This window comes from Macaca fascicularis, chromosome 5 (genome assembly GCF_037993035.2).
Source record: "Macaca fascicularis isolate 582-1 chromosome 5, T2T-MFA8v1.1".
NCBI classification, from domain to species: domain Eukaryota; kingdom Metazoa; phylum Chordata; class Mammalia; order Primates; family Cercopithecidae; genus Macaca; species Macaca fascicularis.
Genome location: NC_088379.1, coordinates 15745914 through 15771739, shown reverse-complemented (window position 1 = coordinate 15771739; position 25826 = coordinate 15745914). Strand labels below are relative to the sequence as shown.

Sequence of the window (25826 nt, the reverse complement as noted above, 5' to 3'; positions counted from 1 at the left end):
GGGTTGTTCTGAAGATCCAATGAGAGAATACCAAAATACTTTACACACTACAAAGCATTATTTATATTATCACTACTAATAATAAAAATAAAACATGACTGGGTAACTGGCCTATACATGATGCATTTAAAAAGTCCAAGTAGATTGGAAGTGTCTTATTTTTACAAACATGTTCATTCCAAAAGTATACAAGGTCCAAAGTAGTTCATGCGTTTCCCTCCTATTATTTTTAAAGTACTAACCCTTATTTTATTGACTTGCAGTGGACACAAAATCTGGAGAGATGACTGGACACATTTTTCCTGAATAGTTGGGGATTATATTTTATTAACTGTAACCCAGAAGGGTCACGGCTGTTTTTAAAGAGAAATTTGCCTCTTGCTATGGTTTCTTGAGATGATCAGTATCCGGTTTTAGGAGGTTTGGCAATGGTGTTGGGTGTGTGGGGCTGGTGGGATATTTTTGTTAATGGTTTGTTTCTCTGTGTTTCTCTCCCAGCTATCGGCAGGACCCTCATCCCCCGTTACTTTAGCACTGTGTTTGAAGGAGGGGTGACCGACCTGTATTACATTCTCAAACACTCGAAAGAGTCATACCACAACTCATCCATCACGGTGGACTGCGACCAGTGTACCATGGTCACCCAGCACGGGAAGCCCATGTTTACCAAGGTACAGGACAGGCTCTGTCACATGCCCGGCTTTTCCTACTCTGAGTGCATTAAATAATAATAATTATGGTTTTCCTATGGAACCTGGGGCTGATTGCTCATCTCCCAGATACTTTCAACACCATGAGAGAATCTTCCTTGTCTGTGACATGGCTTGACTCTTGGGGTGAACACTGTTCTAAGATGTGTGCACAAGATACTGAGCACATGAAAATCAAAGAGGAGGGAGCCAAAAACTAAGAGGAAGAGAGGTTCTACTGCCTTTTAAATTTTAGTTGCTAGATTAGAATTGTTGTTTTATACAAAATATCTACTATAGCTGAAGGAACATATCCTGTTTTTGCGTGGTCAGCATTGTATTTGTGCTTTGTTACTGAAATAACTTTTTGGAGCTGAATTCAAATTTGAATAAGGGAAGAATCCTCTAACCATGACCCAACTGTAATCTGTAAAGGAACATAAAAACTTTAAAAAGTCAATGAAATTAGGGAATTCAATAAGCAGCTGAACAAGTATACCTATAAAAGAGTGAATGAGGGGAGGTCAAGTGTCAGGATCAGATTATCACAATGTTTGAGGCTGAATTCAAAGCCCCATGGAGGCTGTGAAATGAAAAACAGAAGAGACAGATCTTTAACCTCATCTTCTATACATTTTAGATCTACGATCCTTGCCCTACATAGAAAATTGACATATGGAGTGTTCCCTCTCACCAAAGACCTTTCTGGAACACTACAGATAATCTCTTTATGTCCTTTTGCAGGTAGAAAAATTAGTAAGAACAAATATTTAATCACAGAATCTGACAAACAGAAGTTTATTTTAATGAACACTAGTTCACTGCATTTTCACTAACACTCAACATGAAACTAATTTGTGATATTAATGATAGCAGCTATCTCTTTCAGTTCAAAACACAAATGACAACCCTCTCTTTATGCTTAAGAGAGGTTGAATCATCAGGGTTAACTGCAAAAGCCCAATGTATGAAACTGAAGATGTTATTACTTATGCAATTTTGCTGCAAGAATAAAAATATATTTATTTATTCATTGATCTTGTTGGTATAGTTTCATCTCTCCAGTACCCATGCTGGTGTACAAAACCAAAGGCAAAGGAAATGGTTATAAAATGCAAAAACAAATCATCAAATACCATTGATTCTATGGCATCTTAATTTTGTCAGTAGACTTTTTAAAATGTAGGAAAGGGTAGGGTTTTTCTTTCTTCCTGGTCTAAACAGGCAGAGAGGAAAGTTGTCATTCAGAGACAAAGAAGCTTCACACTGGATGCAGAAGTCCTGGCTGGCAATAGACTTTTGCTACATGGAAAGTAATGATCACCTGAATGATGGTTTAATCTGTCCATGTCTCACTTCATTCTGGAGATGCAGAACATTTACATAATCTTGTAGATCAGAGGGACATGGAAGCCATTCATTTTGCGAGCCATTCATTTCTAGTGTTACAAAGTCTTAGCACTGCAGAGAAAGCCTTTCTCTGCTGCTTCCTTATTGTTTTTTTTTTTTTTTCTTTTTTCCTCTAGGCTTAGTGTTTATTTTTAGGTAATTCAAGAGAAACATACCAACTCCTTATGCTGTAAGGGGGAAAAAAAATCCATGATAATTAAATTAAAAGCTTTGCTGTAATTAAGGAGTTGCTTCCAAAGCCAGTAGCCATTGAAAATAAAAATGCATTTTGTCGTAGTCCTTTTATATATTTACTCAGTTTCTTTCTTTCTCAGGCCAAAACTGATTCATAAATGAACATAGCTTCTCTGAAGGTTTAGTGCTGAACATTTGGGACTTGTTTTAGATAGAAAAGAATCCCATTCTTCTGACAAATCGATAAAGTGTTATTTTCATTCAAATCCAGAAACTAGGGTTTTCCTGTGTTGCTTTCTTTCTTATCCTGAAATTTTCCTCTCAGATGGTTGAGTGGTTTGTTCAGGTGTCTAAGGCAGTCACCAGAAAGACCTGAGCACTCCCCCGCACACAGCTCCCTTGCCCCAAGCAGCAATTGTTTGGACCACCCATCTGACGCGACTCCAAGGAAGTATATTTGCCGACTTTTGAAATGAATATTTCCATACCGTGATGAAAAATATCACTTTCTGAGAAATGGAGCTCAGTTACGTGGACTTAGTCCAGATGCTAATTATGCACATTTATTTTTAGGAAATTTGAAAGGATCCATTTTTTTTCTTTTTTTCCTCTCTCGATTTTTTGGTTTTTGTTTTTTTGCTCCTTGGTGATTATTATAATACTCAAAAACCTTTCCAATATTATTGTTCTTATATTAATTAAAAATAACTCATTTACATGTAATAAAATATTATGACTGTTTACTACAAAACAGTGGGCTAATGACCTTTCAGACCTTTTTACAAAGAAAAAGGGTCCAGAAGCCAATGCTTATTTTTAAAGGGAAGCCTGCTATTAGTACTTAGCATACTGTGTGCAGGCAGCATCGCAGTGTTCTAATTTAGGCTATCAATAAACTCTCATTCCCCAAATAGCATTTGACCCAGTGGTTCTGAGTTGCTTTTATGAAAATTTGGTCAACTCATGATTCAAAAATCAGCTGCAATCCTAATCAACAGAAATATTAACTATTCCTCGGGAGTATCATGAGCATTTTGCAATTTCCTGATACCAGGAACATTATCGATTATGGATAAATGTGTAATTAGAATTTTAAAACACACATTATAAAGCCTTTCTTTTGTGTTTTCAGTTTTTTAATCAAACAGAAAACAAGGTTTAATAATCAGAAGAGCAGACACCAAGGTTTTCAGAATTTAAGACTCCGAGTAATATTTATTTTTGAGGATGTGAACATGGGTGGATTCTGGGGAGGAACACTTTCTAGGGTACATTCTTGGGGTTAATTTTAGATTTTACAAACCGCAACAAAGTTCTGGCCATTACTGGACACTCTTATCATCTCTATAAAGATTGGTTTATGTTTTCTCTGTTCTCAATTTGTTATTATGAAAGTATTTACTGCTACAGAGAAGTACCATGGAAGTGTACCCACCAGTTTTCCTATATGAATACTTACTTATGTCTTTGACAGTTCATCCTTCTTACCTTAGCCTGTATACCACATTAGATTTCAGAATTTCTACTCTTCTCCTGACTCTAACCAAGTTATAATATCAATGATCAGATCATGTGTATGTTTGTGTGTGTGTGTATATATATATATATGTATAATGCATATGTATGTATTTACATATGAAGTACCACTAAGGAAAATACAATGAGCTTTGCACAACTGTTAATCTAAAAGCACTATTCCATGCATGCTGTTCCAAGCATACAAACTAAGAAAATTATATAAACACTCCCACTTAACAAGCACACCTGATTTCATCAAAGCTATATGAGAATCATTGTATTATACAGCTAAATATACAGTCAATATTGCGTTACAATTAGCCAAAGAAAGAAAAGGGTTAAAAAGCTACTGGTTAGTTTGAGAAATGTTCTTTTTTAGTTCTCTTGTTCCTGGCCTAGTCTCAAGCTAGCACGTGATCGGCTGAATGCCTGCCAGCCTCTTTCTTGTTGATCCTCCGGAGACCATCTGTACTGGGGGCATTGATTAGAGTGTGTCTGCTGGGATTACATCTTTTCTGTTGCCATGCCAACTAATCAGCTGATTTTGGTTACCACAGAAACAAAATGTCAGAGCTCACAGTACGGTAACATGAATTCAGCACAACAGAAAATGTTTTCTTAATTGGGGACCCTTTTGATTTTGGATTCCAAGTGAAAGGCATCTTTTTTTTTAAAAAAAAAAAAAAAGGCCGACTTCAGATAAAAGCTACATTAATTGTATTGATTAAGAGGAATGCACAGAATTTTTTTTCTGAAGAGAGAATATGTTAATTGCCTTTTATAGGCTATGCCTGTTTTTTATAATTTCTAAATAGGAAATACGTATATATTTTCTCTTATTTGCCTCCATTCCATTTGCTGGCTGTTGCATGTAAAGCAAATCACAAAGCCTTTGGTTTCCTTTAATTTCTACGATGGGTACAGGGTGTGGAGTGGCTGTCTAGGCCCTGGAAGGTGTGGGTGTAATTACTTGGGGAAGACCAGCCATGACCAAAATCCTCCTCTGACCTTTCATTCAAGGAAGTCATTTATTTTTCCTTAAAGAAAACATAGTCAACTCAGATTTGATTCTAAAGATTCCTGCCTTGCACATGCTATACCCCAGTTAAACCCTTGGTTTTGACTGAAAATTAGAGGAGCCCAAGGCTTGCTGCAATTTTCCATTTGTAGGCCCATGACAGTTTGACTGCAAGAAAGGTCCCCAACTAGCTCACTCTGTTACCGTGAACAAAGGACACAATTTAACTTGACCTTACAGATGCTCCAATTGAGTCATCTGTCAGTAGGACTACATACATGCTTTCTCATTATGAAATTCTCTCCCAATAGAAGTAAACCAGACCCTTCACCTGCCCTGCGTTTGTGGTTCACAAGTGCAAAACAAATATACTAGATAATTTTTTAAACGCTGACATTTAACTAAGCTAGTATTTGTTTAAATATCCAATAATCTCCCCCTTTAAAAAGAGGATTATAGCATCCAAATATCCCTGTCCTGTTTTTGTCAAGACATTTCACTGTTGATGGCTCCCCATAGCTACCTCCCTTTTGTGAAAGCTGTCACCACAGGTGGCTTCTGTCATGCCGACACCCCAGGGGGAATTGTGTGGCTTAATCTCCATGCAACTCTTTTTAATGTCTTGGTAAATTAATTCCAAAGTTGATGATGCTCAAGGGGAGAGGTTTGGGGACACTGAAGTCTTCTCCCATTTCTATGCACTCAACTCTCATGGCTGAGACACCAGAAACAAGGCTCTGAAGACTATACAGTCAAGGGGTTTCAAGGCAAGGTGCCCACATGCCTGAGTTTACCCACAGATCCTGCTAATTGGATCTGAAGCAAAGGTCTTCACCCAGATTATCAACAATTATCCCACAGTGTCTCTGAGGTCTTTGATAAGACAAAGATGGCACACATTAACAGCATCTTTCTCGAGTAGTGTCCCATCAACACTTGTTAGTAATTCTCCTGTACTGGCATTTGACTTGTTGAAAGAACATGTTACCTTCAATTTGAGCGCATGGAATGCACCCAACCCAGTCCTGTGGACCAAGTTGCAACCCAATTAGTGATGGTGTTTTGTATTAAATTTCCAAAGAAGAAAGTAATTATTAATATTTCATAAAAGGCTGATATAAATTGTTCACTATCTTCATGGACTGTAGTTTTACAAATACTTACATTCTCTCTTCAGTTAATTAATTTTTACTTATTTGTTTATTTGTTTTTGAGTGTTTTTTCAAGTGTCTGGAGTATTGTATGTTTGTTTTTAGTCTAGGAAATCTTTCTCCAAAAAGCTTGATCAGAAGCCCAATGCAGTAAAAAACTGAAAAATCAAAGCTGCTCAGTGAAATCCAGAAAGTCAATGAGGATCTCAAAGCCGAGATGGAGGCCCAGTTCCTCCCAGCAGAGCCCCTGAGATGTCGCCACTAGTGAAGCCCTAGGTCTCAGGTGGCACACGATGACCATTACTGGTCTAGGGCTTTGTGTTTTCTTGGGTAGCATTCTTTTTATCTGCAGCGCTATCATTTACTGCTATCCTACTACATGCCAGGCAGAATTCCAGGTAGCCTACGTACATAACTTTATTTAATGTATTTTCCTAACATCCTTACCCAAGGATATTTCTATTTCCATTTTACAGATGAGAAAAACTGGAATTTGGGGAATTTATTAGATTTTCCCCAAATTTCCAGAATAAGTAAAAAGTAGAATTGGGATTCAAAACCAGTACCCTCTGATGCCAAAGTATGCACCCACTATTTTGTACTGCTTTCCTAGGGCAGAAATGGTCTGATTAATGAGTTGTAACTATTTAAACTGAACCAATACACTACCGCCACTTCTAGCTCAGAGTTGACATAGGCTCAGTGGTTTGTGATTGCCTAGCACTTTCTTTGATTTCAAAGTTGTTAATAGCGAAAGGAATGGTAAATAAAATAGGAACTACATGCTAAAAATGCTATGAATATAAAAAAAAGATTAAAATGCTACTCTGTCACTGATTACTCTATCAAGGAAGAGACCCTTCAAAATTCTATTATGTTTCATTAATTATATATATTTTTCTTAGAAAGATAAAGTGTCCCATCCCCCTAAGACTGGCCTTTTATGCTAGCAGAATTTATCATTGCTGATGTGCTGAGATTCAAGGAATATACTCTTGACACATGCCTCTATTTTCCACATGTCAGTAACTGATACTAACTGCCTTGGGTTAAGCATTGTCCTCTGGAATTTCATTTTCGAAATAAAAACTTCCTCCAGTTGGATCAAGTTGTAGTAACTTACACTTAACCATGAATGAGTTTATTGAGTACTTTGTCCCAGAGTAGGATAACCAAGATTAGAATAAGAGCTGAAGCCTCTGTGGTTGAAGGATGATGAAAGTGGAGGAAAACTTTTTGATCCAATGTCACTATAAGATGGATTTTATCTCCATATTTACAGACGAAGAAACTGAGGGTCATAGAGTTTCAGCAGTAAATAGTAGAATTACTAGCACATCACGGCCAATAAGCAGCTGTACAGTCTCTTGAACCCACTGATTTTAGAGCTGACATTTGTACCATGTGCAGTGGACACATCACTTGTGTCACATCTTTACCAAGAGCTAGCACTGCCCAAGGACAGAAAGGGAGACCACGCTGAGTAGCTGATATGTGAGTTACAAAAAGTGGCTTTCACAAAGTGCATAATGAATGACTGTGTTGTTTGTCACTTCTAGGTGTGTACAGAAGGCAGACTGATCTTGGAGTTCACCTTTGATGATCTCATGAGAATAAAAACATGGCACTTTACCATTAGACAATACCGAGAGTTAGTCCCGAGAAGCATCCTAGCCATGCATGTAAGTAATTTAATCTCTGTTTTGCTTTCTTTTTTTTTTTTTTTTTTTTCCTCCTTCATTTCACTCAAGGGGAAAAACCCAGTCCTCTCTCTGTGAAAGAATTCCAGTAGTTGTCACGCTTTAGGTAATTAACTCTAAATATTGAGTTTTGTTCTCAACCATTTTAATCCACAGGCCCTTTTCTCCCCTTTTTCTTTCCAAGATTGGTACATTGTGTGACTATTTTTTTATATTTTATTATTTTGAACTCCAAATTGAGGTTACTTCAATAAACAGTTTGTACTTTTCTTAAATTCCATTCAGTCATTATCAATTACTGCTCTGCTTGGGCTAATAAACCTGTTACGTATAACTGGGGAATGAAATAAAACAAGAAGTTAGGAAAACAGTTTCCAGTTTTGATTAGAACCATCTGATGGAACATGGGACTCCTATATCTTCAGATTCGTGTCAGAAGTTGGTCCTCCCTGATCACGGTGCTAAATTTGAAGTGGAATATTTTGGCTTCTGTTGGTTTTGTTTGACCATAAATCACATCAAATTTACTGAGCACAAATTAGGTGCAAGGGTGGGTTCTATGCCAAGCTAGAGATGTATTTTAAATGTAAGTAGGAACTAGTCAGGTGCAATCTCTTAATAAGTCGTCAAAGGCATCAACTTAAATTTAAGTCTCTCCTCTATAATACATGATGCTTCCATGAAAATCTTTGGAGCAAAATCAGACTTCATAAGCCTAATTTTAAAGACCCTGAACAATCAAAAGAAAATAACGTAACAGTAACTACCATTTCCTGATTTTTTACTCTGCCAGGCCTTCAGCTAAACATTTTGTGTATCTCATGCTATTGAATTCTCACAGTCAGGCAGAGAGTTGAGCTAGTATTATTCCTATTTTAAAAGTGAGGAAACTGAGGTTCAGAGAATCAATAAGTTGCCCCATGTTTTTTAGCCCAGAAGTAGCAAAATCAAGATTTTGTCCGCGGTGGTTCTAACTTTGTCTCCCAGCTGTCCCATTCCCGGCTATTTCTCCACACATTAGTTGTCAGCCACCTCTTTCTGACTAGTTAATGCAAGCTCTGCCCTTCCCATTAGCCTTATTCTTTTTGTTGTGGCACCCCACTTTCCTGCTCCATGATTTCTGGCTGTTTATGCCCCAAGCCCTTGGTTTTTAAAGCTTAGTTTACATCCTCCACTCTCTTCGAGGAAGTCTGGAATATTCACTTCTAGTATTCTCAAAATAGACTAAAAGGCAGCAAAGGATAATAGTTGGGAACCTGGGCCCTGGATTGAGACCACATAGGGTTGGACCCTTGCTCTTGGGTGAGTTTGGGCAAATGATGTGACATCTCTGTGCTTCTAGTCCCTCATCTATAAGATGGGTACAGTAATAAAGCATGTTTCAGATCATCAAATTAAGAGTTAATGACTGTAAAGCACTTAGAACAATGCCTGGCCTATAGTGTGTCCTCTACGAGTTTCGGCGATTGGCTGTCATCATCGTCATCGGTAGCCACAGCAGCAGGAACAAGATTTTTGCATTCCTTTATTATTAGTTTTCCTCTCTTCTGACTGATATGTAAGTTCCTTGAGGTTGACCCTGACTACTTGATAGAACAAACTCTTCTTAGCACATCAGAGTGGTTTAAGAATATAGGCTCAATGTCAGGGAAGACCTCGTTTAGGAAATTGACATGAAACTGACATGCTCTGTTTTCTCCTGCATTTTTTATTTATATACACAAATCCAATTGGTAGTATCACTATGAGAAAAGGTATGTACAGAAAAGAATAAGTCACATTAGTATAACCTAGTCTCACGAAGGCAGACGTGGAGACAAGGGGATGTTTACTTCCCTCTCCCTCTGTTTAGTGCCAATTTGCTTATATCAATTAAGGAAGAAAGAAAGGCAAACAGAAAGAAAGAACATCAACCAAGAGACTCATTTTAAAATGGATCCCAGAAAGAATTTTCATTTTCTTCTAGCCAAACAGAACATTTGGTGTGGCCCATGGTACTTTACATCCCTTCTTAAAATGTGGCTGACATTTTGGAAAATATGATACTTACTCTTACAGTCCTGCAGGATAAAAATTGTTGGGGATATCTATTTCCAGACTAGCTTAATGGGGAGGAGAGTTAGAATTCTCTGTCTCTCCATATATATACGTGTGTGTGTGTGCATGCGTGTGTATGCGTGCGTGTGTGTGTGTGTGTAGTTCGAGTCAGTGGCAAAGTTTTCCAATACAGCCCTCAACCCCAGGCTGTAATAACACCACCACTATCACAGCAGGAAACAGAGACCAGTCCTGAAGCATGGATCTGCCCAGTCCAGGGGGACTGCCTTCTCTAAAGAGGGCGTTAGACCTGGAGCTCTCCTGGCAGAGTTCTGTGACTCAGGCTGGAGACCTGAGTGCCAAGGCCTCTCCAAGAGGAAGTAATGTCATTTCTCCCAAGGACTGAAAGCACATCTGAGCAGTTTGGTTTTTCCCCAGTCTTGCACAATTGATCTGAAAATGTCCTTGAGTGTTATATGCAAGTGTCTTCGAAATGTAAATTAAATTACCTCCAGCAGCCTGCCCTCCAAATAAAATCGACAATGTCGAGATTACATTTCCTTAGCAGCTGTAGCGCAGTCTGAGATTTTCTCAGGACCATCCTGTAGTGATAAAATACATGTGGGGTTTTTTCTCCATTTAGGCACAAGATCCTCAGGTCCTGGATCAGCTGTCCAAAAACATCACCAGGATGGGGCTAACAAACTTCACCCTCAACTACCTCAGGGTAAGATCAATCGAATGATTTTATGTTTTGGTGAGTTTGAAAAGTACTCCAGAGGTTTATATGCATCCTGACCCAAGAAGTTAAAATGAGGTACTGGTGATATAGCACAGTGTCTGTGTTCTGTACCAGATGTATGTGTGTGTGTGTGTTTTCAATGGAGGACGGGGTTTAATTAACAAAGCATCAAACCTGGAATTTGTCAGGGTTCAGTCCTATATCTATATGTCTCTTGGAATTAATTATTCAAAGGCTAGCAAGGTCCCATTGTCGCAAAATGCTTTGTTGCTGCTTCCCTTGTTGTTGTCTCAAGTTCAAATGGGTTATTGGTGAGTTCACTGCCCCTATGCCTCCAGCCAGGCACTGGTCATCCCTTAGGAGAATCAATATACTGCCTCAAAGAGTCTCCTGAAGAAATCCAATCCCAGGCTGAAACACAGATATTTCTAAGGCTTCATAAGGACTCTCTGCACAACATGTAACAGATTTGGTGGTGGGTAAAAGAAGGAGATTCTTTCTCTCTACAGCCTAGATGCCCCAGGGCCAAATCCAGGCCTGACAACAGCCAGAATCAGCTGTGCTCCCCACCCGCCCATCCTCATGCCCATGCCATTGCGGTGGCCCTGAAACACTAAAGAGCCCACTGGTCTCTGCTCAGAGGGAAACCAAAGTCAGCCCAGGAGTATGGGTGGACGGCAGGTGCTCCCAGCCAGGGTAGCTGGGGCTGTGTCCTCCCAAACCTCCGGTCTCCGCAGTCAGAATGGCTCTCTTGTGGGGCATCTGATATAATGCGGATGGGTGGCGAGGCTTGGGGCGTGATGGTCTATGAAGTTGTTCTCTCCACAATTCAGAAGGCTGCTCTGTACTGCTGGGCATATCGTCTTGTCAGAGACCAGGAGAGTTTTAGTTTAAAACAGGGAAGATGCTCTTCCTCCTGCAGATAAAGAAGTTCCACACTATGTGTCCTCAGCTGACCCCACATAGGAAGCTGAGACTTTGAAGTCTATCCTAGACTTGGTCACTCACCCTATAGCAAGATCTTGGACAGATTCTTAGTTACATCTTTTAGCTGCATTTAACACAGATTAATAAACACCAAATTTCCTTCCTTCTCCTCCCCACTCCTCTTATTGTCATCTGTCAATGGTTGACTTTCACCCTGTGGTCAAGGCCCACCAGGTCCCCACATCCTGTGGCCCACAAAGACTGAGGTCAGACCTGTGAAGGCACTACCCCTCTCCTGACAATGATAGCAAGGAAATCATGTATAGCTTTTGGCAATAGGGAGTAGTGTTTTGAGGCTACCACATGAACACAGTGATTGCTGCATGTCAGGTTCTTTGCTGTGTATCTTGTGACTGAAGTAGTCTCATAACGGACCCTGCACCCCATTACCATCCCTGTAGCAAAGTGAGGCACCGAGGGTTTCAGTAAGTGAAGTAAGTCTCCCAGCTTTACATGCAAGTGGCAGAACTGGGACTTGAACTCAGGCAGCCTGACCCTAGAATCCATGAGCTCCACCACAGAATGCTGCTCCCTTGCTAGTGAGCATGGGAGACTGATGATATTGATAGGAATTGGGTCATGTCTTTCCTGCCTTCGCTAGAGAGTCAGCATCTATCAGTGAGCCTTCGTTCACTTTGCCAAAAATAACATCAGCTCCTTGTAGGGTTTAGTTCCAGGATTGGGTCAGACAGTCCATGTAAAGGGCTTAGCACAGGGCCTGGGGACAGAAAGTGCCCCATTTGTGTTCATTCTCATCATGTATTGAGCACCTTCTGTGTGCCCATCATTGTTTGTTGTGCTGGAGCCACGCAGAGAAACACAGCACCCACTCTCTACTCTCATTCTGGGGATGTCTAATGCTACTTTGTTTCCTGACTTGCAAATCGTGGTTCAGTAGCTATTTACCTTCCCTGCCTTCATTCCATTCCTTTTCACTCACTCGTTATTCCTGGCAGTTTTCCAGTTGCTGGGTTTCATGGTGGAGCCATGGCCTCTGTCCTCAGTTGGTAGTCACAGGCTGGTGGGATGTGGTCAGCTGTGGTTCCAGTGAAGCGTTCTGAAATAGAGGGAGATGCAAAGCCAGAAATAGCCCAAGGAATGATCCTCAGGTCTTAAGGAGCAGCTCAGGATAGAAGTCATGCTTCCTAGTCACAATCCTTCAGGCTGACGTGGGCCACTTGACAGGTCATGGCTGAGCAGAATCTCAAACTCATTGCCCAAAAGCAGTGAACATGGGCTTCTGTGGTGGTTATCCATATGGGGTAGGTCACTGAGAATGACAGACAAAGGTCATTTCTTCCATTTAGTACTGGGATTTAAGATTCTTCTAGTAGCCTTATCATCTAATTTTTTTAAGACAGTGGAGCAATCACAAAATACATTCATTTATAAAGTTGCCTTAAGATCCGAAGCCTCCACATCCATCTGAGGAGGCTGGCTTTTGCCTCAAGCCCCAGAAGGTCATCTGAAGTATTGTGCAAATAAGGTAACAAGAAGCTTCAATGCCACTCCCAGTATCAGAAAAAGAGGTCAAATGGATATGTTGGTAAATATGAATCCAAAACCTACTATGCAGTTGAAGAACTTTAAAAACGGATGCATTCTGCTTTGGAAAGGATGGATAGAGATTTTAAAGGCTCCAGACATTGAAATTTCAATATGCAGTGTCTAACATAACAAAATTAAGCAGAGCAGAAAGTAGGCAATTACAGCCATCTAGCTTCGTCAAAACAAGTTCATTTATTCCGGTGAAATTCTAATCATTCTCACGGAGACCTGCAGTCAGGAAATACACAGAGCTGATCGAATGCGGCTCTCACCCTTGGAGGGAGGAGCAGGTGAGACCCTGAGGATGACCGAGCTGTGGACATTGTGAATGCAGATGATGGGACTGAACACAGACACTCGCCAGCAGCACTCTGGAAGGGACACTGGTGACCTTGTACTTTTGAAGTGACAACAAGAACAGCTGTTGCCATTTGATTTGGGTTGTCAAATCACCTGCTGTTCCCTCTTGTTGTTCCCTCCTGTTGCATCCCAGCATGACAAGGTTAGAGGTGCCCTGAGCTAAGAGGTGCAACGATGGCTGACTCAGTGGTCCCCGTGGAGCTACGACTGGAAGTGGCTGAGTCTGCGGAGATGGCGCTCTGTCACAGTGCGGTCTCACTTCCTCTACAGGATGCCTCTGGGACCTCTGGAGGGGGCTGGGACTTGCCGACTGAGTGTCCCTGCAGTAGTTATCCAAGCCAGAGCTGGGAAGGGACCTGCAGGATGGGGAAGTCATTATTTTGTGGCTGTTGGGTATTCCGATACCAGGTGGTGGGTTTCACGAAGCATGTCCTCGGTGTACTGGGGCATGGGGAGATGGCGCCTTTCAGTAAGCAGCACGCTCTAGTGCTAGAACTTGAGCACTAGAATGGGAGAAGCAAGCCAGGAACTCGGAAATGTGTCCTTTGCCTCGTTTGCTGGGAAGCAGAAGTCCTGTTGCCCGCCTGGCATTTTACGAAGGGATCCAATTCAGCAACCATGAGAAGGCAGTGCAGTTTAGTGATCATTGGTTCATCCAGGTCAATGAGACCTGGCTGTGGAGCCTTGTCAGCTACCACCAGATCCAGTTTGCCCATTTATTCATTGTTCATTTCACAAGCATTTCTAACACACTTTCTTTGTGCCAGGTCTCTGCCCTCAAGGAGATCACTGCCTAGAATGTAAGAAAGAAAAACAAATACACTCTTGGAGAGAAATTGTTCCCAGGTGCAGTGAGAAACATAGTACTAGCTAACATTTCTGGGGCACTTACTGTGTGCCAGGCATTGCTGCTATGTGCCTTGCAGGGAGTTTCTTTCTTTCTTTCTTTCTTTCTTTCTTTCTTTCTTTCTTTCTTTCTTTCTTTCTTTCTTTCTTTCTTTCTTTCTTGCTTGCTTGCTTGCTTTCTTGCTTTCTTTCTCTTTCTTGCTTTCTCTCTCTCTCTCTCTCTCTCTTCTTTCTCTCTTTCTTTGTCTTTATTTTTTCTTTAAATACTCACAGCATCCATATGGGGTAGGAGCTATTTTTAGTCCTATTTTACAGGGGAGAAAACTGAGGCACAGAGAAGTAACTTCCCAAGGTCACAGAACTGGTAAGTGGCAGATCAGGGATCTGGACCCATGATCTGATTCTAAGCACAAAGGACAGAGAGGTTGTTAGAAGGTAGGAGAGGAAGGCTGCAAAGTCTTCATAGAGGAGATGGCCCTTGGATTGATTCTAAAAGATGAGTAGGTGATCATCAGGCAGACAAGGCAGAGGACAGTCCAAACACAGGGCCCACTGTGAAAGGAGTCAGAGAAGGGTGGAGAGTGTTAGTGGCTTGGGGAGCTCTAGGAAGTTTCACATAGTTAAAATATAAGTTTCAAGGTTGTTTTAGGTACCAACACAGGTAGGTGTTTTGAGCCAAAACCATATACCCTGGCTGAGTGGTGTAATTCAAGAGATTTTGTTTTTCCAGTAACAGCATGGTCAAGATAAGCACCCTCTCACTGTGACATGGGCTTGGGAGTAAGTTAAACAGTATGTATCTGAGAACATCATCTTCTTACTAGCTGTGTGACCCTGGGCAAGTTTCTTGACCTCTCTGAGCCTTCATTTTTTCATCTGTGAAATGAGCTACAGCATCTCTCTCGCTAGGTTCTAGTAGGATAAATGCACGCACAGCTTTCATTACTCATTCACCAAAGTACCTTTGTAAATGCTTCTGGTCTTCTTTTCTGGGTAGAGCGCATCAGAATCTTTTATTGAATTCCCCTGTATGCAGAGCTCATCAGAAGGACTCTGTGGGTCAACACACACAAGAGTTGATCCTTCTTCCTTAATTCTTGCCTTTCATCAGAATGCAAGTTTCTTCTCAGTTTGAAATTGCCATCATTTCAAATTTCTAATATGAAATTCTTATATTTGAATGTTTACTGTATGCAATAACCATGTTTTCTTTAAGTAGCTTTAAATAATAAGATTTTAAAATTGAAGAAGTAATTGATGTCTATTTTGTCTTCAACAATATAAAGAAAAGAGGGGTGGACAATGCGGAAATCATATCCTTAAACATTTAAAGGAAGCCGCCACAAACTTCTCGGCTGGCATTGAGTGAAATGTGCCACTTTCATGTTGATTTATCTCCTGTAACAATAGAGTGGGCATTCCTTGCATTCACTGAACAGAATGCAAGAAACAGTAGGAATAGCATTGGTTTATACAGTTGTCTACATCTCTGATGATTTGGGGTAGTCTGCTTTTGTTCCTAAATTTCACATCAATTAGCTAACCAAGAGTTTGGTGGCATCTACTTACTATATTAAGCACAAAAGGGATGGGGTGGAATGTTTACAAGAATGCCTAAGGCACATTCTCTTTTTTAAGGAGTTTAAGATACTGTTACAAGTAAGTCTGCTTCCAGTTCATACTGTCAATCTCATCTGGGGACTTCAGGTCATTCCAGAATTTTTATTGTCTCTTAATTTTCCTGAGGATACCATGGTCCTCTTCGTCTCAGTAGGGGGCTTAAATTTGACTTGTTTACATTTTTCAGTGTATTAATCAATTGCTCTGCTTCACTACACCTTCTTCCATTTGTATGCAAAGCCCTCCATGATTCTGTCTCTGCTGCCTCCCAGCCTCATTCCATGCCCCTTCCCCAGCTTGTACTCCATCCTAGACCACACGAACCACCTACAGTTGATCCAAATTGGTCATGCTCTCTTGCCTCCATGCGTTTGCACAGCATGACTCACTGCCACTGCCTTGAGGTGCTACCCTTCTCTCACCATCCGATTTTCCCAAGCTAAATCCTTCTCATCCTTCAGGATTTCTTCATCTATCAACTCCTGTGAGAACATCTCTCTGACTCTCAGCTGGGGTAGGAGCCTCTCCCCAGTGCTCTGGGAGTTCTGTGCACATAACCTCAGGATTAACTCTTGGCAGGTCCCATATAAGAATTGTCTCCCCACTCGTTTGTCTCCTGAACTAGACTCTGAGCAATGTGAAGACACATAAGTACCCAGTAGTATCTCTTGAATGTGTGCTTGGCAGATGGATGATTTGGTAAATGGAAGGCAAGATTTCAAATGATGACATGATAAAAACTACACAAAGAAAACTCAGTTGAATTCATTTGCCCTACAGCATCTAGAAAAAAAATGTTGATTCATTTCAAAAATCACTACCTAGAACTTCACCATGAAATCTGAGGAGCAAAAGAGTTGAATGCATTGAGAAAATAAAAGGCAACATGGTATGAGGCCCTCACGTCTCTCTAGGGTGCAGATTCCCACTTAAATACTCAGAGATCCCAATGTTAAATGTTTATTGGAATATTATTTCTTCTACTTGCTCTAAATCAGTATTTAATCCTTACTCTAAATGTCATTATGGTATTTTCATTATATTGGAAATGCATTCTTTTAAGTATTGAAAACAAATGTTTTGATGAATGATTATCTTTTTCTATTTCCTTTGGCCACATTTTCTTAAAGCTAGGTTACAAATGCTTCTTTTGTTTTTTGTTAAATTTTAAAAATTTTCAGGGTACATAGTAGGTGTATATATTTATTAGTTACATGAGGTATTTTGATACATGCATGTAATGCATCATAATTGCATCAGGGTAAATACAGTATCCATCGCCTCAAGCCTTTATCCTTTATGTTTCAAACAATCCAAATATATTCTTTTAATTATCTTAAAATGAACAATTAAATTATTTTTTACTATAGTCACCCTGTTATGCTAGATTTTAAAAATTCTTTCTAACTCTGTTTGTGTACCAATTAACCATCCTCCTTTTCCCACTTCCTGACCCTTCCCAATCTGTGGTGACCATCCCTACTCTCTATCTCCAGTTCATTTGTTTTAATTTTTAGCTCCCACAGATAAATGAGAGCATGCAATATATGTCTTTCTGTGCCTGGCTTATTTCACTTAATATAACGACCTTCAGTTCAATCCATTATGTTGTAAATGACAGAATCTCATCTTTTTTATGGCTGAATAGTACTCCATTGTGTATATGTGCCACATTTTCTTTATTTATTTGTCTGTTGACAGACACTTAAGTTACTTCAAAATCTTGGCTATTGTTAATAGTGCTGCAATAAACATAGGAGTGCAGCTGTCTCTTTAACATACTGATTTCCTTTCTTTGGGGTATATAGGAATGGAGTTGGATTGCTGGATCATACTATATTTAGTTTTTTGAAGAACCTCCAAAGTATTCTCCATAGTGGTTGTACTAATTTACATTCCTATCAATAGTGTGCAAAAGTTCCCTTTCTCCACATCCTCACCAGCATTTGTTATTGCCTGTCTTTTGGCTAAAAGCCATTTTGACTGGGATGAGATGATATTTCATTATAGTTTTGATTTACATTTCTGTGATGATCAGCGATGTTGAGTACCTTTTCATATATCTGTTTGCCATTTGTATGTCTCCTTTTGTGAAATATCTATTAAGAGCTTTTGCCTATTTTTAATCAGATTATCAGATCTTTTCCTATGAAGTTTTTTGAGCTTCTTGTGTATTATGGTTATTAATTCCTTGTCAAATGGGTAGCTTGCAACTATTTTCTCCCACTCTGTGGATTGTCTCTTCACTTTGTTGATTGTTTCCTTTGCTGTGCAAAAGCTTTTTAACTTGATGTGATCCCATTTGTCAATTTTTGGGGTGCCTGTGGGGTAATGCTCAAGAAGTCTTTGTTCAGTCCAAAGTCGTGGAGAGTTTCCCCAATGTTTTCTTTTAGTAGTTTCATAGTTTGAGGGCTTAGATTTAAATTTGTAATCCATTTTTATTTGATTTTTGTATATGGTGAGAAATAGGGGTCTAATTTTATTCTTTTGCATATGGATATCCAATTTTCCCAGCACTATTTATTGGATAGGCTGTCCTTTCCTGAATGTATGTTCTTGGAACTTTTTTTGAAAATGAGTTTACTGTAGACTATGGATTTATTTATATGTTCTCTATTGTGTTCCACTGGTTTATGTGTCTGTTTTTATGCCGGTACCATGCTGTTTTATTTACTATAGCTCTGTAGTATAAGTCAGACAATGTGATTCTTCCTGTTTTCCTCCTTTTGTTCAGGATAACTTTGGCTATTCTGGGTGTTTTGTGGTTCCATATACATTTTAGGATTGTTTTCTGTATTTTTGTGAAGAATATCATTGGTATTTTGATAGGGATTACATTAAATCTGTAGACTGCTTTGAGTAGTGTGGACATTGTGTCAATATTGATTGTTTCAGTCACTGAAAATGGAATATCTTTCCATTTTTGTATATCCTCTTCAATTTTTTTCATCAATACTTTGTAGTTTTCATTTTAGAGATCTTTCACTTACTTGGTTAAGTTAATTCCTAGGTATTTTATTAAATTTGTAGCTATTGTAATTGGAATCACTTTCTTGGTTTCCTTTTCAGATTGTTCACTGTTGGCATAGAAAAATGTGACTGACTTTTACATTGAGTTTGTACTGTGCAACTTTACTGAATTTGTTTATCAGTTCTAATAGTGTTTTGGTGGAGTCTTTAAGTTTTTCCAAATTTAAGATGTTATTGACTAACAATGAAAATTTGACTTTTTTCTTTCCAGTTTGGATGCCCCTTATTTCTTTCTCTTGTTTGATTACTCTAGCTAGGACTTCCCGTACTATATTGAATAGCAGTGATAATAGTGGGCATCCTTGTCATGTTCCATATCTTAAAGAAAAGACTAAAACTTTTCCCCATTCAGTATGATACCAGCTGTAGGTCTGTCATGTATGGGTTTTATTATGTGGAAGCATCTATACCCAGTTTTTTAGGGTTTTTCGTTATGAAGAGATGCTGAGTTTTATCAAATGCTTTTTCAGTATCAGTTGAAGTGATCACATGGCTTTCATCCTTCATTCTGTTGATATGATGTATCACATTGATTGATTTGCATATGTTGACCATTCTTGCAACCCTGAGATAAATACCACTTGGTCATGATAAATGATCTTTTTAATGTGTTGTTTAGTTTGGTTTGATAGTATTTTATTGAGGATTTTTGCATCAATATTTATCAGTGATATTGGCCTGTAGTTTTCTCTTTTTATGATGTGTCTTTATCTGGTTTTGGGATCAGGGTAATACTGGCCTCTGAGAATGAGTTTGAAAGTAGTCCCTCCTCCTCTATTTGTTGGAATAGTTTCAGTAGGATTGGTATTGCAAAATTCAGCAGTGAAGCCACCAGCTTCTGGGCTTTTCTTTGCTGAAAGCCATTTCATTACAGCTTTGATCTTGTTACTCATCGTTGATGTGTTCAGGTTTTGGATTTCTTCATGTTTCAACCTTGGTAGGTTGTCTTTGTCTAGGAATTTGTCCATTTCTTCTAGATTTTCCAATTTATTGGCATATACTTGCTCATAGTAGCTATTAATGATCTTTTGAATTTCTGCAGTATTAGTTGTAATGTCTCCTTTTTCAACTATGATTTTATTTATTTAGTTCTTCTCTCTCTTTTTAAAAATCTGGCTTAAGGTTTGTCTACTTTAACTTTTCAAAAAACCAACCTTCGTTTCACTGATCTTTTGCATTGTTTTCTTCATTTTAAGTTCACTGATTCCTGCTCTGATCTTTATTATTTCTTCCAGTAATTTTGGATTTGGGTTGCTCTTGTTTTTCTAGTACTTTAAGATGCATTGTTAGGTTGTTTATTTGAAATTGTTCTTCTTCATTGATGTAGGCACTTTCAGTTATAAACTTCCCTCTTAGTACTGCTTTTGCTGTATCCATAGGTTTTGTATGTTATGTTTCTATTATCATTTGTTTTTAAAAATGTTTCTGGCTCACACCTGTAATCTCAGCACTTTAGGAGGCTGAAGCAGGTGTATCATGAGATCAGGAGTTCGAGACCAGTCTGGCCAACATGGTGAAACCCCGTCTCTACTTAAAAAAATAGAAAATGTAGCTGGACATGATGGCATGTGCCTATAATCCCAGCTACTCGGGAGGCTGAGGCAGAGAATTGCTTGAACCCAGGAGGCAGAAGTTGCAGTGAGCCAAGATTGTGCCACTGCACTCCAGCCTGGGCAACAGTGCGAGACTCCATCTCAAAAAAAAAAAAAAGTTTCAATTTCCTTGTTAATTCCCTCATTGATCCACTGGTCATTCAGGGGCATATTGTCTCATTCTCATGTATTTGTATAGTTTTCAAATTCCTCTTGTGATTGATTTCCAGTTTTTTTCCATTGTGGTCAGAAAAGATACTTCATATTATTTCAATTTTTTGAATGTTTTAATACTTGTTTTGTGACCTACCGTATGGCTGATCCTTGAGAATCATCCATGTGCTGAGGAAAAGAATGTGCATTCTGCAGCCTTTGGATGGAATGGTCTGTAAATATTAGGTCCATTTGGTCTCTAGTGCAGATTAAGTTCGATGTTTCTTTACTGACTTTCTGTCTGGAAGATTGGTCCAATGCTGAAAGTGGGGTGTTATTTTTTTAAGCATTATGTTTTGTGTGACTTTAAAACATCTTATCCTGTATCTCAGCCAAAAGATATTTTCTTTGTGTGTTCTCTTACTCTTTATCCATTCAGATGCATAATTTCTGCACAAATGCAATCAGGTTACATACAAATTTTTAATGTTATTTAGTAAACACTTGCATGTTTCTACATAGTCATCATTAACCATAAAATAGCTACAAATATGCCTGTGTGGTGCTATGATGTGTTTAATCATTTCTCTAATGTTAGGCAAGGAAGTCATGTTCAAATTGTTGGTGTCATTAATACCGCTCCCCTAAACACCTTTGTCATGTCCTGCTCCTAACAGTGTTTTCTGCAAGTACAAGGCTGAATGGCAGAGGCCATGTGGGAAGACAAATAAATGTGTTTTGGAGTCAGCAAAATGTAGGTTCAAATCCTAATGCTTCCCCTTACTACCGACATAATCTTGAACAAGTTTCCTAAGCTCCCTGAATCCAATTTTTTTTCACCTGAAACTTGGAAAGAATAATATGTCTCACAAGGTTGGCATGAAGATTAGATGGACCACAGTTTGAAAGAGCCTGGCAAACAGAAGAAGCATAATAAATGCCAGTCTCCTCCTGTACTTTCTGAGTGCAGCAGATCAGGACTCAAATTGTACTGCTGCCATTTATTTTTTACATTATATTGATCAAGCGACTTAATTTCTCAGCACCCCAGTTTTCTCATGTGTGAATAATTATGTCCATTCTGAATCACAGTAACTACAGGTGAGGGTGAAAATAATAATGCATGTGACAAGCACTTCCTAAACTGTGAATTACTACTCCAGGAAGCCAAGTCCATACATTGGTTGTGGCTTTGAATTCTATGCTGAGATTCTGATGCTGCAGGCAAGATCAGAAAGAAGAGAAGGAGTGACTGATTGATGATGTCTGCCAAGAAGTGTGTGGCCTGAGGGAGCTGGAGCATGTACCTGTATTTGGAACCTCTCCCCAGTACAAGTGTTATCACAAATGTATAATCATTATCATTGGGATATTTTTGATATTATCTATAGGCTATTTGATGTTGTTATTGTTAAGTAAGTCTAAATCTTCAAATAAGCAGTATCATCAACTGAGTGTGAAAGCATTTAGGTTTCACAGTAGTGGCTTTTGATCCTGTACCTTTAATTTCCCAAGCGAATGAAGATTTTTGTTGTTGTTATTGTTATACTTTAAAGAACATTGGTCCCTGCATGTAGCCTCTGCTGATAGCAACAGAAGCATAGTCCAGTGCCTAAAAGAATTGGGCAATTAGCTTTGGAAAATGACCTCCATCAGAATGACATAAAGTGGCCTGCAGCAGAATGAGTGTGGCTGAAGTCAGCATTTGGAATCCGGCCGAGGTTTTTTGTTTCTTATTTTTGTGAGGTTTTGACTCCCAGCCAGGATATTTCCCTTGGTTACATGACAGGAGAAGGGGTTACAATTCAACCCTCTTTTCCACCTAAATGCCAGGCCAAGCCTGAGGATGAAACAGGAATCCCTGCTCAGAGATTGAGATGACCCTTAGTTACTGGTGGTCACAGTAGGCTGGAATCCAGGTATACCATTCACCATTCATGCCTTCTGACAGAGCCGCAAGATACCCTCATTAAGCCCTGACGTTGTGAGGAGGCAGAAGCTACACCAGAAAATCTCCTATGCCTCACTCAATGCCCAGCATATTATAAATCCTCAAAAGACTTAAGCATAAAAGGTGCTATTCAAAGTGTGGCCCATGGGTCACTGCAGGCTTGCAAACTGTCTGGTACCAATCTGTCATGAGTTCAGAAAATGAGAATAAGAACTGTAAGACTACTATAACTATTTGGCATTGTCAGGTAGACTGATAGTGCAGGACCAGTGGACTCATCTCATTGACTGGGAGTGCATGACTCATCTCATTGACTGAGATATAGACCAATTCAAGGGTTATCGAGCTCATATGTCAAGAGGCCACTAGTCAAAGGCTGGAGGAGCACGTGTTACAGGCAGTTTGGAAAGGACCGGCATTGAGCTCAGTAACATGAGTCTGATTCAGAAACCAGCTCCACCGTCCCCAAGGACCCACCAGAATAACAATATTCATAATACCATTAGTTCCTTCTCTCTATATATTAGGAACTATATGCTCCTAATGAAATGATAAGTATCATTATCCCCATTTTACACATACACATCCATCAATGCCTAAGGCCACAAAGCCGATCCCACAGCAATGTTTTCCTGGGCTCAGGCCTGGCTTGTTCTCAGAACCTGCTACATCACTCCACTGTGGTGTTGAGAACTGGGACCTTGGCGTGGGTCCATAAAGGAGAGACAGTGCTTTAGAGAAGGTGAGGGATTCAGCCTCTGAAACAAAGCTGTCAGATCTCATTCTGATTCTCCCTTCCTCCTCCTTCACCTTCTCCTCCTCCTCTCCTTCTTTTCTTCTCCGCCTCCTCTTTCTTGGAGAAAGGCCCCATCTGAGAGGAGGCAGAGAAAGCCCTTTGGAGCCATGGGAATGCTGCACACAGAGAATGATTAAAACTTGGAACACCCGAAGGGCACTTTTAATTGCATTTGGAGATAGAAAAGTAGTACATATGACTACATGATAAGGGAATTAAAGCAGTTAACTCTTAAAGAAGTGAATAACCGTAAGTTACAGACATGTCAGGGTCTAGAAAACAGTGATTTCTGAAGTCAGGCCAAAGAAAATGACTATCAGGACATTAAAAAATATATATATATATACACACACACACATATATATACACACACACAAAATAACAAATACATATATATATATACACACACACACACATACACACAAAATAACAAAACAGTATTTCAGCAGAGCAATTCTAACTGAAAACAATTTCAGAGCCACAGATGCCACCAAAATTTTTGGACTTAAGTGTACAAATAGGGCCTGGATTAAAGACAGTAATTTCCCAGTGTCAAGCACTAGAGAAAGAGAAAGAAATTGTTGTTTAACAAGACACTGAAAGTCAAGATAGACGGTAAGGTGGGAAATTGGCAGTCAGTCTAAGGGAAAGCTGAGGGATTTGCAAGTTAAGTGCAAGATGGAGCTCAGATCCGTTGCTCCTGGGAAACAGCCTTCCCAATTGTCTAGAATGGTTAAAAAACAAAAACAAAAACCGGTATATCAGGAAAATCGGGAGAGCGAAGCATGGAGGGAGTTGTTTGAATTTATTTTTGATTTAAGGCATAGTCAGGGAAGTAGCTTGAAATCTGAAAAGGAGCCGGCGGGCTTCACTGCTTAGTGAACTCAGTCAACACCCTTCTCTGTGTCTGGTCTCTGATCACTCTTCCACTTTGCCCAGGCAACATCTCGCTAAATACAGAAAACTCAAGTTCTTCAAAGACAGCAACTGTTACTATAGATTCTATGGCCTCATCGTCTGTCCCTAGCAGAGTTTGAGGCACACTATAGGTAGTAATAAACAAATATGTGAAAGAGAAGAAGGCATATGAACCTAATGTCGCTGGTCTTGATCTACATAATGAATTTGGGAACAGCTATAAGTGTTTACCATAATTAAGAGAAAATAAATACAATTTAAAGCATCCACCACACACCTCTGAAAGGAGAAGAAAGGGCAGTGAACTAGTATCATGGAGTCCTACCATGGGCAAGGCACAAAGTTGGCTTTATTTAATCCTAAATAGACATTTGAGAGGGAGATGTTAATGGTCTAGTTTTACGGAACAAGAAACTGAGGCTCAGAAAGGTCCTGGGACTCATCTAACTTCATGCAGAGGGTAAACCGCCAGGCTGGGATTACATCCCATGTTGACCTAGTGCCCTCCTCACTATCACGCTGCAGAAATGTTACATCCTAAGAGATCTGGATCGAAGACCTGGATTGAAGTCATTTCTACTGAGATGACCAGGATTCTTTGCCAAATTGCCCACAGATGCAATGGATTGAGAACACCAAAAACTACTCAGAGCTTAAGCATAATGGGATCAAAAACCCTCCTGGACTCATTCCATGATACCTCCCATCCCTGTTGATCTGAGACTTCAAAATCCCAGGTTTCAAGGCCACCCTTTATCACCCAAGCTCTTATCCCTATGCTAGTGTCAGGACATATATTTTAAAAACGTAGATCAAGCTGTGTCACTCCTCGAAGGAGAACCTTAAAACCATTCATTTGCTTAAAATCGTCTGGTGACAGCCCACTGCACTCCAAATAAAACCCAAAATACTTAGCTTGGCCTGCAAGACCTTACAGGATCTAGCCTCTCCAACTTCATCTCCTTGAAGCTCCAGGGCCCCCTGCCCCCAACTTCTGGCCTGATTTTTGCTTTTCCAACATACCAAGTGTCTTATCTTGCCAGGGACTTCGTACTTGCTGCATCAGGACCCTTAAATAGCTGTAGAGCCTTGGGCAGTTGCCTACCATTTCTGTGCCTCAATCTCCTCACCAATAAAACAGGGATAATAGTAGTCCCTTATCTCAATGAGTAGTTGAGAGGGTTCAATAAAATAGTACCAGAAAAGTATTCAGGATAAAGCTGGCACATAGTAAGTGTACAATAAATATTTGCTATTTTATAATTATCATCATCATTATCATCATCCTGGCACCTGGAATACTCTAACCAAATTTTTTTATGACCAGCTCCCTATTATTCAGATTGCAAGAAGTCTTTCCTGATTACCTTATCTGAGGCAACCTTTCTACCTTAGTTATTTTCTCTCACACCTCATCATTTGTTTTGTTTTTTGTAGTATTTTTTCATCAGTTGAATTATCTTACATAATCATCAGTTTACCCTTCTATTGTTTCTCTGCCTCCTGTGGCTACCACTGAGATGTAAACTTTCTGAAAGCAGGCATTGTGTCTCTTTTTCCCCAATGCCTAAAACAAGGCCCTGATA

At 39.6% G+C, this 25826-nt stretch overlaps 1 protein-coding gene across 16 annotated transcripts in view; it reads left to right on the top strand.

Annotated features, from left to right (window-relative positions):
- LDB2 (LIM domain binding 2) overlaps positions 1-25826 on the top strand; it is a 395768-nt gene that overhangs the window by 307795 nt on the left and 62147 nt on the right. For all 16 annotated transcript variants that reach the window (XM_065544812.1, XM_074039456.1, XM_074039453.1 and 13 more), the window contains exons 3-5: positions 499-671; positions 7520-7642; positions 10341-10424. In XM_065544812.1, the coding sequence (XP_065400884.1) occupies positions 499-671; positions 7520-7642; positions 10341-10424 (380 nt within the window). The remainder of the gene's footprint in view (positions 1-498; positions 672-7519; positions 7643-10340; positions 10425-25826) is intronic.